Raw genomic sequence first — 14,242 nt, forward strand, 5'->3', positions numbered from 1 at the left:
GGGTGGGGGCGGTTGGAGGAGGCGTTGGGGGTGGGTGGGGGGCGGTTGGAGGAGGCGTTGGGGGTGGGTGGGGGCGGTTGGAGGAGGCGTTGGGGGTGGGTGGGGGCGGTTGGAGGAGGCGTTGGGGGTGGGTGGGGGGCAGTTGGAGGAGGCGTTGGGGGTGGGTGGGGGCGGTTGGAGGAGGCGTTGGGGGTGGGTGGGGGGCGGTTGGAGGAGGCGTTGGGGGTGGGTGGGGGGGTTGGAGGAGGCGTTGGGGTGGGTGGGTGGGTGGGAGGAGGCGTTGGGGTGGGTGGGTGGGTGGGAGGAGGCTTGGGCGGTGGGGGCAGGCTTGTACAGGAAGTGAGAACATCGGTACCTGAATTTAACAGGTGGATGGGAGATTGTTGTAAAGATTCAAAAGTGGATCTCCAGGTGTACTTAGACTCTCTAGTTATGATCATCCATTGATTGCAGTGCTGTATCTACAGGATTAGATCCACGGTGGAAGTGACCGACGAAGCTGATGAACAAGCGATGATGCTCCATAAAGCCTGGTCTGTTTACAAGATTGAGCAGCATGCCAAGGAGAGGGCTCAGATCGATAGGATGCTCAAGGCCCAGCAACGTGCTTTGGATGAACTCGAGATTATTTCTGAGAGCCTACACAGCCAAGCCTGCAAAGTGGATCCTGATCTGTTCCCCTTTGAGCACCATGGTCCATCGTACACGCCCCCACTACCAGGTTATGAACCACCTGATGGGAAATACGTGGATATTTCACCAAAATGTGTTCAAGAATGATGACTCGATCACTCATCACCTCTTTCTATCCCTAGATAATAAACACTTATCGTAACACTAATTGTATAATCTTTTTATTCTCTGGTGAACACAACCTTATTATCCCAACTACAATGAAAGGTGTTTAGTTTGTGGACAAGTGGTTTCACATGACTGATTGGTAGTTGTCAGGTATGTGTATTTTTAGGAAATTATCTTGTACACCTGATCAGGTTTCACTCCGACCACTAACCCTTTGGCAGAGCCAGGTTATAACCAAATCGTCAGCCTCAGCAACGTGTCCCAAGGTGGTAAACTTGCATGTTCACTTCGGTATCGTAAAATCCATGATAGATCAGTCAGCCACTCACCATCATACTTCTGAACATCAGCTTGGCTTCCAGCCAGGTCATCTACTTCGGACATGCTGCTTCTCCATCAGCAATGGATCGATGTCCTTCCTCTCAATGGACATCTTGAATGTATTTCATTCTGCCAGCCCACACTATTGCCAGGTTCTGTTCATGGCATCTAGGTTCCCTCCGAGACTACCCAATTGGTTTGGACAGAATTATATCCCATGCTATACTTCTCAAGGCCAGTGTCCCTCAATTTCGCACGTCGTGACCAACCCGGTCCTCGATATAAAATCGTTGAAAGCTCTTCATCAATGCAAAAAAACCATCGCCTCGTTTTATAAATCCCCAACGTGTGCAAGATCGTTCCACACCCTTCAGCTGGGCATGCTGTGGCACTCACCTCTGACCTGTCTAGCCTGGGTTCGAATCTCATCCCAACTCTTCTCTCATCCTGGTGTTTTGCAGGTGGGGTTTGAGGAATCGATGTTGTGCTGTCCCTTGCATAGATATTAAACTGGTCATCCTGTCTGTTAGCATTAGTAGGTGGACGTTTAAGATCCAATGATGACCTTCATTGGTAGGTGAGTTATTGCTGGTCCCATAAAATTGTAAATTCTTGCTAACCGACAGAGGGCACCGCATCAGCAGCACAACTGCAACCCCAGCAAACAATGCTACCAACAGCGATGTGCTGCATCTGAAAGAACATGATCAATGCAAAAAATAAGCGAGTCTTGTTCCTGGAATATGTCTTAATGCAGGAATAGACCCACAAACTCACTTTGTCCTCCATTATGACCAGCAGGCAAATCCCCCAATGTAGTTCCCTGGTCGACCTGTGGAAGAGGTACCATTCCTGTTCGACCTGCGGAAGAGGTACCAGTCCCTGTGGTGTCTGTCCGTCTTGTCCTCCTTCATTGGTGTGGATCTCGGTGTATTGTAATTCACTAATCATCATCTTCTTCAAAAGACTTTTCATTTCAACCTTTCCTTCATCCCGTGTATAAAATGTCCCACTGTTACGACGTTTCTTTTCTCCATTCTCTTAATTCTCCTTTATTGTATGCCTCACATAATGTCTTTTAATCGCATCTCTGACTTCAAAGTTGTAAAAATCCCAGTTTGTTATCTATGTTCGTGTGCCATCAATCATCCTTTTTTTCCAACTTCAGTGCCAATTCACCTCACCTCCTTAAAATCTACCTGCTCCTAACCACTCACCTGTTATCTCCTCTCCTTACCCCTCCCATCTTACCTCCGCTCTTGGCACCTCTTCACTGTCTTCTGTATCAGTATCACCTCCTCTTATGTTGTCCAAAAATGTGTGGTGTTCAAACATCTGTGGGCTCCATTCTACCAAACAGATATCTCACTCTCTCAATCAGTACACTCATCACCACAAACATGCTCCTTCCTTCCTTCCTCTCATCACACTTCCCCCTCTTCCCAACCCCTCAAATATTGTACCTTCCCCTGCCCCCTCCCTTCTTCACCATAACACGACGAAGTGTCATCCTACCCCTCTCCCCACCTCTCCTGCACCTTGGCCATGCCTGCTCTTATCGTCTCCCCTCCCTCTCAAAGCACCTTCACACTCTTCCCCCTCCAAGCTTCTCTCACCTTTCTCAAAAACTCCCCCCGAACCCTTCTCCCTCCAATCTCCCCCCTTACTCACCCTTCTCAAAGTCCCCCCCTCACATCCACAAAGCTGCCTCCTTCCCCTGCCCTCTCTTACATCTCATCACTCCACCTCCTCCAATCTTTAACTGCCTTCTGCCCCCTCTCTTATTACTCCCCACTGTACCTCAACTCAGCAACACAGAGCCTTTTCTCCTCCTCAACCGGCCCTCTCCCAAAGCCCCTCTGCAATTCCCCACTCTTTCAACAACTCTCCTTACCTCCCCCCCCCTCCTCCCTTGTCCTACCCTCCCCTCCATCTTCCATAAGTGTGCCCCTCAAATATCCGGGGCCTTCCCTTAAACCTGACAGATCTTTCCATACAGGTTGCCACTGACAAACCTGACATAATCTGCCAAACAGAAACTTTCCTCCCTCAAGACGTCTCTGACTCCCAAGTATCTCTCCTTGGTTACTCCCTCCTCCGGTATGACAGACCTGAGCCTCGTCTTGGTGGAGGAGTTGCTCTCTTCAACAAAGACTCTACTCCTCACTCTCCATGCACTGCTCTCACTCCCCACACCCCCAGGAATACCTCTGGATATGGCTTCCACTCCACTCCCACATCATGTTTACATGTGTGTTGCACCATCTACCAGTGATGACTCCATTTACACCTCACTCTCTGACAACATGGAACAACTTCTATCCAGTCATCCCAATTCTCTCCTCATATTTAGTGACTTCAAGTGTCATCGCGCCAGTTGGCTTGGTGTGGGTACCTCCCACACCTGCCATGGCACTTCAGCAAAAGATTTCTGCGACTCATTTGGACTGACACAATGTGTCAACTTCCCGACCTGGATCTCAACCAACGGTACTCTATCTCTTCTGGATCTGATTTTGACAAATTTCCCTGACAATATCTGCTGCTCTTCCTCCACTCCAATCGGTTCTTCTGACCACGTCCTTGTCAAAGTGGACATCTCTCTGGCTATTATCAGAGAACCACCTCACCGCCGTCGAGTCTGGCATTTCATTCAAACCGACTGGCAGGGTCTCCGAGCAGCCATCAAACTTCTTGACTGGTCTCCTATCGCTACTTTCTCCAACATAAACTCATTCTGGGAATTCTTTCAAAGAAACTTGCTCTCCCTCATGCACAGATTTATCCCTTCTCGTCTTCAGTTGTCCGATCCTTTTTCCCACCCTTGGTTCATTGAAGCTTGTGGCAAGGCAGTTGTCCTGAAGCAACTTGTCTTCACCTCATGGAAAGCAAACCCAACTGAAGGTAATCTCAGTTCCTTCCATAAAGCTCGGAATAAGTGTATATCTACCCTCAGGCGAGCCAGAAAACAACATCTTTATAATCTCAAGTCTGAACTCTCAAACCTCTCTACCTCCTCCAAATCCTGGTGGCATCTAATCAAATCTTTTTCTGGTGTATGTTCCCCCTCCATCCCTCCCTTACCTCAAATGGCCGCACTGCTGATACCACATGTGAAAAGGCTGAATGCCTAAACTCGGTGTTTGCATCAAAATATTGTGTCCAAAACCCATCATTTTCTGCACCCAACTGTCCCTGGACTCTGTGTCCTTTTCTCCTGACAAGGTGGAGAGCTTGCTGTCAAACCTCGCCTCAGATTGTGCAACCGGTCCAGACGGCATCAGCCCTCGTGTCCTAAAAACCTGCTCTGCTGCTCTTGCTCACCCTCTCTCTGTTCTATTCACCCTCTCATTTGCTCAAGGTCATCTGCCATCTGCTTGGAAATCAGCAAACATTACTGCCCTGCATAACAAAGTGCAAAAACAGATCGCTGCAACGACAGATCAATCAGCCTTCTCCCAATCATCAGCAAGATTATGGAATCCATCATCGCTTCAGACATTAAATCCTTCCTCTTCTCCAATGGCTTGATTTCTGATCATCAATTTGGTTTCAGACCAGGTCACTCCACCCTGGATATGCTGCTTCTGCTCTCCCAACAATGGATGGAGCTACTCAATGCCAGACATGAAATCAGAGCCATATCGCGTGCTTTTGACACGGTCTGGCACCCTGCCCTGCTCACCAAACTCTCTTCCTATGTTATCCAAGGCCATCTCCACTCGTGGCTCACAGACTTCCACTTCTGTCGCAGCCAACATGTGGCCCGAAATGGAGTTCTCTCATCCCCTCTTCCTCTCCTGTCGCAGCCAACGTGTGGCCCCAAATAGAGTTCTTTCATCTCCTCTTCCTCTCCATTCTGGAGTTCCTCAAGGCACCGTTCTGGGCCCTATTCTTTTGTGGTTTTCATCAATGATCTCTCTGACTGGAAAATCCTCTTTATCTCTTTGCTGATGACTCCACCCTCTGCCGTACCATCTGTCAGCCCTCAGACCGGCAAGCAGCAGTTTCTTCACTCTCTGCAGATCTGGGTAAAATCACAAACTGGTCCAACACATGGAACATGTCTTTCAATCCTGACAAATCTCGCATTCTCACTTTGTCTCTGTGAAGGACCGTCTGGAACCCCTCCCCCATCTACTTTCTCAACATCCTCTTGAAGAAGTCCTTTCGTTCAAGCTTCCGGTTCTCACTATCTGCCATGATCTTTCTTGGGAAAGCCATTTTTCCAAGCTGGCCTCCAAAGCCAGTCGCCGACTGGGAATGCTTCGTCGTGCAAAGTCCTTCCTTGGCACACCTGAGCTCCTGACCACAAACAAAGCTTTCGTCCACAACCTGATGGAGTACTGCTTTCCCCTCTGGGCTGGTGCTCCTGCCTCTCACCTTTCTCGGGTCCATGCTGCAGAAACCAAGGCATTTAGGATTATTGGTATCTCCCGCAATGAGGCTGAGTCTTTGGGTCTCTCAGTCTCTTAGTGCAGGGAGGTCGGTGGTCTTTGTCTTCTACAGTCTCCTCTCCAGCCTCGCCCCCCCCCCCGCTCTGTCTGTCCCCCCCTCATATTTCCGCAGGGCGCTCAAGGTCTGCCAGCACCCCCTTCTGATAAAACTACCAAAATCAAGAATCACTGCTCACCTTCATGCTTTCATTCCTCTTCCCCCCCCACCCCCACTTCTGGAACAAACTCCCACACTCTCTTCAATCCCATTCTTCCCTCCAGGTCTTCAAGCCAACTGTTCAACACCATCTCTTATCTTTCCCCATCCAAAACCTCGATCTTTTCTACCCCCACTAATTCACCCCAAACTCACCTTCAAATTCCCTGCTTTCCTTCCTGAAAGTCCCTGCCATGTGAGAACCTAAAAGTCCGTCGTGTCCATCTTGTATACCCCGTGTTCCCCGCCCCATCCCTCTCCCTTCCACAGATCTCATGTCTCTGTTCCCCACTGTTTTTTCCTTCCCTCTCCCGCCCCTCTTGTCTCTTCCCCTTGTTGTACGTTCTGTGTGTTCGCTCTCCTGCGAGCCACGACAGAGTATACAAAAATAAATAAGTCTGCAGCACCTGGGCATCATTAGAACTTGTCTTGGGCAGATCATATCTTCAATGCCACCACCTTGGAACTGTCAACAAGATTATGACCCCCCCCCCCCACCCCACCACCCAAACCTCTCTCTCTTGTCCTCAACTCAACTATACAAAGCCTTCATCCAATGCCATGAACTATGGGCTCCCCTCATTACCATTGGAATTTTGTGACAGGAAGCCTTGTCTGTTTTCTTCTTGCTGTTCCATCTGCAGTTTTTTTTTTCAACCATTAGTCAGGAGGCCCAATGCAGAATAGTGTACGACCATGCTGATTCCGTGTTAGAATAGTGCAACAGGTGTAAATTGACTGTCCAGACACACAGAAACGTGAATCAACTTGTTGCCAACTCTGGATATGGATAGTATGGCCGCCATGACAGTTTACAAAATGGTCGCCATTAAATACACTTTTCGTCATATTTCAGCCGCAAATTGACATGAAATTACAAAATTAGGGTCGATTTCCATGTTTTTGAGCATGCCTGAGCTGATGGGAGTATAGAAAAAACATTGCTCCATCCATTTTCTAAAAATAATATGACTTGTTTTTCACTATATTATTTTTAAAGAAATGTTCAGGCTCGAATTAGAATGTCTGATTATACAAACCACAATCAATGAATTTTACAACTTTGCTATAAAATGAACCTAAACTACATAACTGTGTGTTTTTCTGTTACCCAGGACTAACTGAAAAATGAAAGCCGCAAGATTTCTCACAGGGGGTTCAAGGGATCGAGAAGAAGAAGAGCATGTAGACTGGAATAAATGCTTTATTTGCCAGGACAGTTCAAAAACTAGCAAGTCAACGCCACTTCGAAAGACTACAATCGTTGGTGTGAAAACTGTAGCTGAATGTTGCAAAGAAAGAGAGAAATATAATGACGCTAAATATGTTGACTCATTCTCAAGAATCAGAAAATATTCTGTACCGGAGCACGTCGAAAAGATTCAATGGCACAAATTCTGCTATAGTGACTTTACTCACGCACAAAAAATAGACAGACTGAAGTCAAGGATTCAGCCACAATCTGTGACTTACGCAGAAGAGATACCCACAACATCAGGTTCCTCAGAGAAATACCATGTCCCAAAGTCACTAAGATCCACGCACAGCGCTATGGATTGGTCAAAATGCGCTTTCTGCCAGACTGACATTCCTGGAAAAGCTGGTGTCCTGACAAATGTTGAATTTGATCACACATCATCCAGGATGCTTAGTTTGGCCCAATTTGACCCCACCATGCGTCACAGGTTTGCAGGTGTTTCAGACTTGATGGCAGCTGAAGGTAAATATCACCTCAAGTGTTATGTTTCTTTTCGCAGAAAGTATAAAAAGGAGAGTGGAGAGAAAAACCAGTCTCCTGAAAGCATCTGTTTCAGAAATGTGATGAACCAGCTTGAGAAAGAGCTGCAGAAGGGACATGTGTTTAGCCTGAAAAACATCTGGGAACACTACAGCATGCTGTTATTGAATGATTTTGGAATTGAGGCTGGAGCCTACAAAAGCTACAATTTCAAGCAGAAAGTGGAGGTTCACTTTGGTAGTGACAAGGTGACATTCGTGCAGCCATTGGATGTCACAAAACCCCTCATAGTTGCGTCCTCAACTGTGACAAAGTTTGCCATGAGAACCGCCGTGAATGATTTATCTGAAGAAGGTGAAAGTTCTGAAGAAGATGAATTGGCCCAGTGCAGTCTGCCTCATCATGAGAACGAAATCCTTAGCTGGATCTTCAGAGTGGGCATAAAGATTTACAGTGACGTAAAACACTCTCCAGGGCATAGCATTATCGGTGGACTGAACACAGAAAATGCAGAGCGAATTGTACCTGAAACCCTGTACATGCTTGTAAAGCTTCTTTGTGGTAGTGACAGCACTGACAAGATGGACAATGAAGAAGCGAATGAGACAGATACCAAGAACAAAGTTCTGAGCATCTGCCAAGACATTATTCATGTGGCTTCAGGAGGCAAAAAACTGACCCTCAGAAAAAAAGGCAATGGAATACACTCATCTGCCTCGATGAAAACAAAGCTAGCTTAGCAAATTTTCTATGCACAGAGTTAGCAAACAAGTTCCAGAATCACGAACAGGAGCTGGTACTGAATGGAGGCTTCACAGATCCTGCAAAAGTGTGGACGTCGTCAGGGAGAGATGTCTCACACTTGTCATCTCCTGAGCACGAAGAGGCTGATACTCGCATTCTTCTCCATGCCAAGGAAGCATATGAACAGGGGTACATGCAAACTGTTGTTAGCCGGGACACTGATGTCCTCATTCTCCTTGTTGCCTATCAGCCGCATCTCAGTCCCTTTCTCTGGATGAATGCAGGGACACCCAAAAAGCAACACTACATTCCCATTGACTCCATCAATATCCCAGATTCGCAGAGGGAGTCACTTCTGGCATTTCATGCAGTGACAGGTTCAGACAGCACAAGCCAGTTTGCTGGAATTGCGAAGCGCTCTGCATGGGCTGTCTTTCAAAACAACTCCCACCTGTTGAATAACCTAGGCAAAGAGGAAATTCCTGATGAGAGTGTGATTGCAGATGCTGAGTCATTTGTCTGCAGGCTTTATGACCCTCATGGCCAAGATAACTCAATTCAGCGAGTAAGATGTGATCTGTTTCTCAGTCTGACCAAAGCTATTGAGAATCTGCCTCCAACTCGCGATGCTCTGATTCAACACATCAAGCGAGCGCACTACCAGACTTTTGTGTGGAGAAGAGCCTTGGAATCTGAACCACATCTACCTGCACCTGAGAACTGTGGGTGGGAACAGGTCGTCAAAGATGGCAACGAGACATTTCAGCCGCGACTCATGATTGCACAGCCTATTACTGCTTACTGTGTAGAACTGACGACATGCAAATGCCGTGGGTCATGCTCAACTCGACGGTGCAAATGTACACGGAATGGACTGCCTTGCACGAAAGCATGTGGATGCAAAGCCCTTTGTAGGAACCCGTTCATTGTACAAGCCGATCAATAGCTCTGAAAATTGTACTTGGGTGTTCTCACAACACTATTCTCTTCTGCAAAGCAACGTAATTTTGTGTTAGAAAGAATCTGACAGCTGTTGAAATAACCTTTGACTGACTGTAAACCCATCTCCATCAATAGTGCTAAACATTTTCTTTTTCACATTTGTTGCTCGTATGTGCATTTTCAATTTCGTCTTTAAGTTGTCAATTATGTGAAAAGTTGTGATCCAGTACAAAAATAAAGCACAAAATAGTGTTCATCGTGTCAGATTAAATAGTATTTCACAATCATGACAAATTTCTGGCTAGTACATTTTGCAGTAAGAAAAAGACTAAATCTGATGGCGGCCATTTTGATTACTGTCATGGCGGCCATAATATTCAGATGCAGACTTGGCAACAAGTGGAACTAGACTTGGTCATGCCTAGACTCTTCAAAAACACCAGTTGCACCATTCTAACATGAAATCAGCAGCGAACCTATTTTCTAGGCTAGCTACAGATTTTGGCTTCTAGACTACATCTCTATTCTGGTCTTGCACCTCCTGTATATCATTCCTGTCTATGAAGGTCATTCCTGTCTATCACCTCTGTATATCATTCCTGTCTATGAAGGTCACACATTTTCCTACAAACCCTTTCCTTGTTTACCCCCCCCCCCCAACCTCAAATTAAACTCAATGCTCACTTCCATTTTTTAATTCCCTCTTTTTCACCTGTGCAATTTCCTTCCTATGTGAGTCATGTCAAGCTCTTCCCAACCGGATTCTTGCATTTCCTCCTTCTAGAAACACCCACTCCCTATGGGAGTGACCGGGGGTTGGGGATCACATGTACGTGCCCACCATGTGGATGGCCATTTGTTAAGATCGTTGTTGTTTTATACCCACAATTATTCCCACATTTTGGGATTGGCTGGGGGAAGCTTGGCCCAAGTTTCATGAACAAGCTGGCCCAGGCCTGACGTTCGATTAAGATTAAGGCAGGAATTTGTTATTCGTTGAAGGTGCCACTGATAGCTCACCTACTCTTCGTGAAGGACATCTCGTGGGATCTTTAAAATCCACCCACTAATGATGGCAGATGGGATGCCAGCTTAAGATCCATCTGAGAAATGGCACACATCAATGAATCGCCCTGCTTGTGCAACACCAGAATGACACCGGGATGACAGCTGGTTTGGGATTTAAACCCAGACTAGACAGCTTCGAGGAGAGTGTGCATAGCTCGAGGCCATCCTGGCAGCCCCCATGTTAATATTATCCTCATTATGCCATTACTATTGGATGGAATTGACTAATTAATTTGTGGCTAAAATAATTTTGATGAAAAATATAACTTTGATGACATGGATGCTGGAGTCGGGATTGGAGAAAGAGGTATCACCAATCTAAGGTTTGCTGATGATACCACTCTGTTGGCAGAAAGTAAAGAGGACTTGAGGAAACTGCTGCGGACAGTAAAGGAGGAAAGTGAAAAGCCAGTCTTTATTTAAACCTCAAAAATGATTAAAATGTTGTCACCTGAGATCATCAACGTGTTGAGAAGAGGTGTGTTCCATTACCAATCGGCTTGCAGAGCACTTGCCAAGTGGCTCACTTGATTTTAAGCACTCAAGCACACCACTCAAAATGGTTGATAAGGAACGGCTGGCTTGGAAAGGGATAGCAAGCTGATTGGTAATAGACCGGGAGCCCGCGGGGCTTAGCTCAACCGAAGAAGGGAACAATTGCCGTCCTCATGGTAAGATGCCAGATGATATTCTCACCTCAGAACTCTGCGTCTGCCGGGACACTGCTGCTGGGTTGACATTCTGTGGTCAATATCCGAATCGCATAATCGGCGCGAGCTCAGCCTGGCAGCGGAACGGCCCCAAGTAGGTTTCTGATATTATTCGTATAGCTTGTAACACGGTATAAACAATGACAGACGATTTCGCCGCTGGAATACCGGTGACAGACGCTAATTAGATGCCGCAATAATCACGCTAGCTCAATCGAACAGCGGAACGGCTAAAACCAACGCATACTACGAGTAAGGGGTCCCCTGAGTACAAAAGGAGCACTGACAGACAACTTGGTCACTGGGCCCCCCAGGACAGATGCTCCCGAGTTCGGGATCCTTTGGATGCGCTTGCTCAACCGAACAGCGGAACGGCTAAAACCAACGCAGAATGGTAGTACCAGGTCCCCTGAGTACAAAAGGAGCACTGACAGACAACTTGGTCGCTGGGCCCCCAGGACAGACGCTCCCAAGTGGTGCGTTCCATGTCAAGTGCGCACATTTTTCAGCGAAATTTTGACACCGTCTTAGATTTCACTTTTTTGTGCAAGTGTTTGCATCCACGGTAAAACATTGTCATTTTTCAGACCTGGGGGCCAATCGGGGCCCATTTAGCCCCCCCCCAAATCTTCCACAATCTTCCAGTGGCTGATTTGGATAATCTTGGTATTAAAATGCTCGTTAAAGCGAGATCTTTAGAATCACGTAAAGTAAAATCACTCCGAAACAGTAATTCAAAAAGTTATAGTTTGGGGCGCCCTTTGACCTTGGGCCCCCGCTCCCGAACCAAACCGATGGTCCCAATTTTTTCGTGCGAGAATACCCCTTCATATACTCCAACACCTCAGCATAAATGAAAATGGGATCTCAATGGGTTCAAGTGTGATGATGGTTTTATTGTTCGGGGTCCACATATCACTAATTCTTGATTTGACATTTAGTTCATGGGCTCAGGCATATATCGGTACCATCTGAGGAAACCAAACTTTAGGGCTACTAAGTTATTGGTAGGGACTATATGATTATTTCAATATGTGATAACCATTCCAGAAGAGCAGCTTTGTGTATGTATTTTACATTTTTACCATTCTGAGATATTGACAGTTTGGGGGAAAAAAAAAAAAAAACCCAAAAAAACAAGGACCACTGGGAGGAAGTGGCAGAGCTGAAGTCCACGCAGGAGGAAGCAGACACCTGAATGCTTCTGCATGCTCTGCATGCAGCAGAGGCTGGGTACAAGGCTGTGGTGATCACTGCCGAAGATACAGATGTCCTCGTGCTGTGTCTTGCCTTCAATAAGGACATCCCATGCCCCGTGTATCAGAAGTGTGGTACGCAAACCCGCACACGGTTCCTCGACATTGACAAGCTTGCTAGATCGATGGGAGATAGTGTCTGTGATGCCCTGGTTGGACTGCACGTGTTCTCCGGTTGTGATACCGTCAGTGCCTTTGCAGGCCAGGGAAAGATGGGCGCCTTGAAGCAAATGAAGTCGGATAAGACCTACCAAGAGGCCTTCAGTCAGCTCGGTCATTCATGGGAAGTATCCACCGAGCTCTTTCAGAAGCTGCAAGAGGTCACCTGCCACATGTACGTGCCGTCTACCAACACCACGAAAGTCAATGAACTCCGACATCAACTCTTCTGTGCCAGACGGGGAGAGATAGAGTCCAGTCAGCTTCCACCATGTGAAGATTGCCTCTTCATGCACATCCTCCGTGCAAACTACCAGGCTGCTATTTGGAGGCGCTGTCTGCAATGCCAACCCTATGTTCCAAGTCCCAAGGGTTGTGGATGGACCACGGATGATGACGGGAAGCTGGCCATCGAGTGGATGCAGGGTTCTCCAGCACCGGATGCAGTGTTGCAACTGCTTTCCTGCAAGTGTGGACGGTCGTGCAAACTCCCAGACTGCACGTGCCTTGCCAATAGCCTGAAGTGCACTGACATGTGCAAGTTGCGAACCTGCAGCAACCAGCCCGCTGATGTCGAGGAAGAGGTTGTCGACCTCAAGGACTTTGATGCTGATAACAGTGATGAAGAGTAGACTACTGATCCATGGTGTGAATGTTTTGGCACAATCACAAGGACATTCATGGCTACAAATATGCATGAGTAAAACATAGTACATGAACATGCCACAGTAGCGTGGTGAAATTTGGGTTATCCGTAAATTTCACATTTTGGACGCTTGTTGGAACTTGGGTAGGGGAAGGGCAATTCCTTTAACTGTGGTAAAAACTTGTAAAATGTTCATAAATGTTTTCCTCATACAACATGTGCATGTTGTAGGCTACTTCGGTTCAGTAGCACTACCCAGAGAACTTGTATGACAATATTATTAATTAAAATGTACTGAAAATCACTAATCAGCAACATTTTGATAGGCCCTATTGTTCGCCCCTTTCAGCCATAAAACAAATTCTGCCTTCAGGAATGACAGGATTATTCGGATGGTATCAATAAAGCATTTCAGACATGTATTTGTGGTTTGCAGTTCATTCTTTCCCCATGTGGAAACAGCAATTGCATCATTAGTGAATGTTTCTGAGTTTGCCTTTTTGCTTTCATTATGCGGAGGGTGGGTACATTCCAGAGATGATAACTCCCAATAAGCTGCCAGTCTGCAATGGTTATCACATCAAAATATGATCAATATATATACACCAATTCAAAAATCATAACTAGGATTGGTTTCCTTAGATGGTACCGACAAGTGGAATTTCTGGCCTGGGCCCATGGACTAATTGGGCAACGTTTGCCGTCGTCGTTCCAATGACGTCACCTGCAGGCAGGCGACTTTATGTCTGAAATTGACAATCATCATCTGTGGACTATTACATATATATATATATATATATATATATATATATATATATATATTGCATCATTTGTGAAAAATTATTCTGCCTATTGTGTCTTGATTTTTAAGTGCACATTTTTTGTATAACAATCATCGAATTAAGTTATAAATGGGATAATCTCAGTTTTTGCATATTTTGCAGTAAGCATGGCGACTGAAAATCGAAAGGAGTTCCGAAAATACTGTCGCGATCCGTTCAGCTGCCATAAAACGAAACAACGAAAAGATCTTCGCAATGTGTCAAATGATATGTTGATGAAATTTTCTTCAAAGGTGAAAAAAAGATGACGGACTTTGTACTTTGTGCAGAAAAAAAACTCTCAGTTGTCACCAGAGTTTATTGAAGAATCATCTTCGACCAGTTTGAAATTATCATCAGAAGGTACTATCGAAGGCATTGCA

At 46.2% G+C, this 14,242-nt stretch overlaps 1 protein-coding gene across 4 annotated transcripts in view; it reads left to right on the plus strand.

Annotated features, from left to right (window-relative positions):
* Nucleotides 1-13,820, plus strand: part of MRPL40 (mitochondrial ribosomal protein L40) — a 30,162-nt gene extending 16,342 nt beyond the window's left edge. Inside the window, exons 4-5 of one of the 4 annotated variants that reach the window (XM_085876902.1) lie at nucleotides 468-721; nucleotides 6,891-9,451. In XM_085876902.1, the coding sequence (XP_085733028.1) occupies nucleotides 468-721; nucleotides 6,891-6,907 (271 nt within the window). In that variant the 3' untranslated portion in view covers nucleotides 6,908-9,451. Of the gene's footprint in view, nucleotides 1-467; nucleotides 1,584-6,890 lie in introns of those variants that run through there. The other 3 variants (XM_085876900.1, XM_085876899.1, XM_085876901.1) reach the window with 3 other exon arrangements.
* Nucleotides 13,821-14,242: the final 422 nt, after the last annotated feature.

Source organism: Eptatretus burgeri, chromosome 4 (assembly GCF_056783735.1).
Source record: "Eptatretus burgeri isolate ZD-2024b chromosome 4, Ebu_testis_v1, whole genome shotgun sequence".
NCBI lineage: Eukaryota > Metazoa > Chordata > Myxini > Myxiniformes > Myxinidae > Eptatretus > Eptatretus burgeri.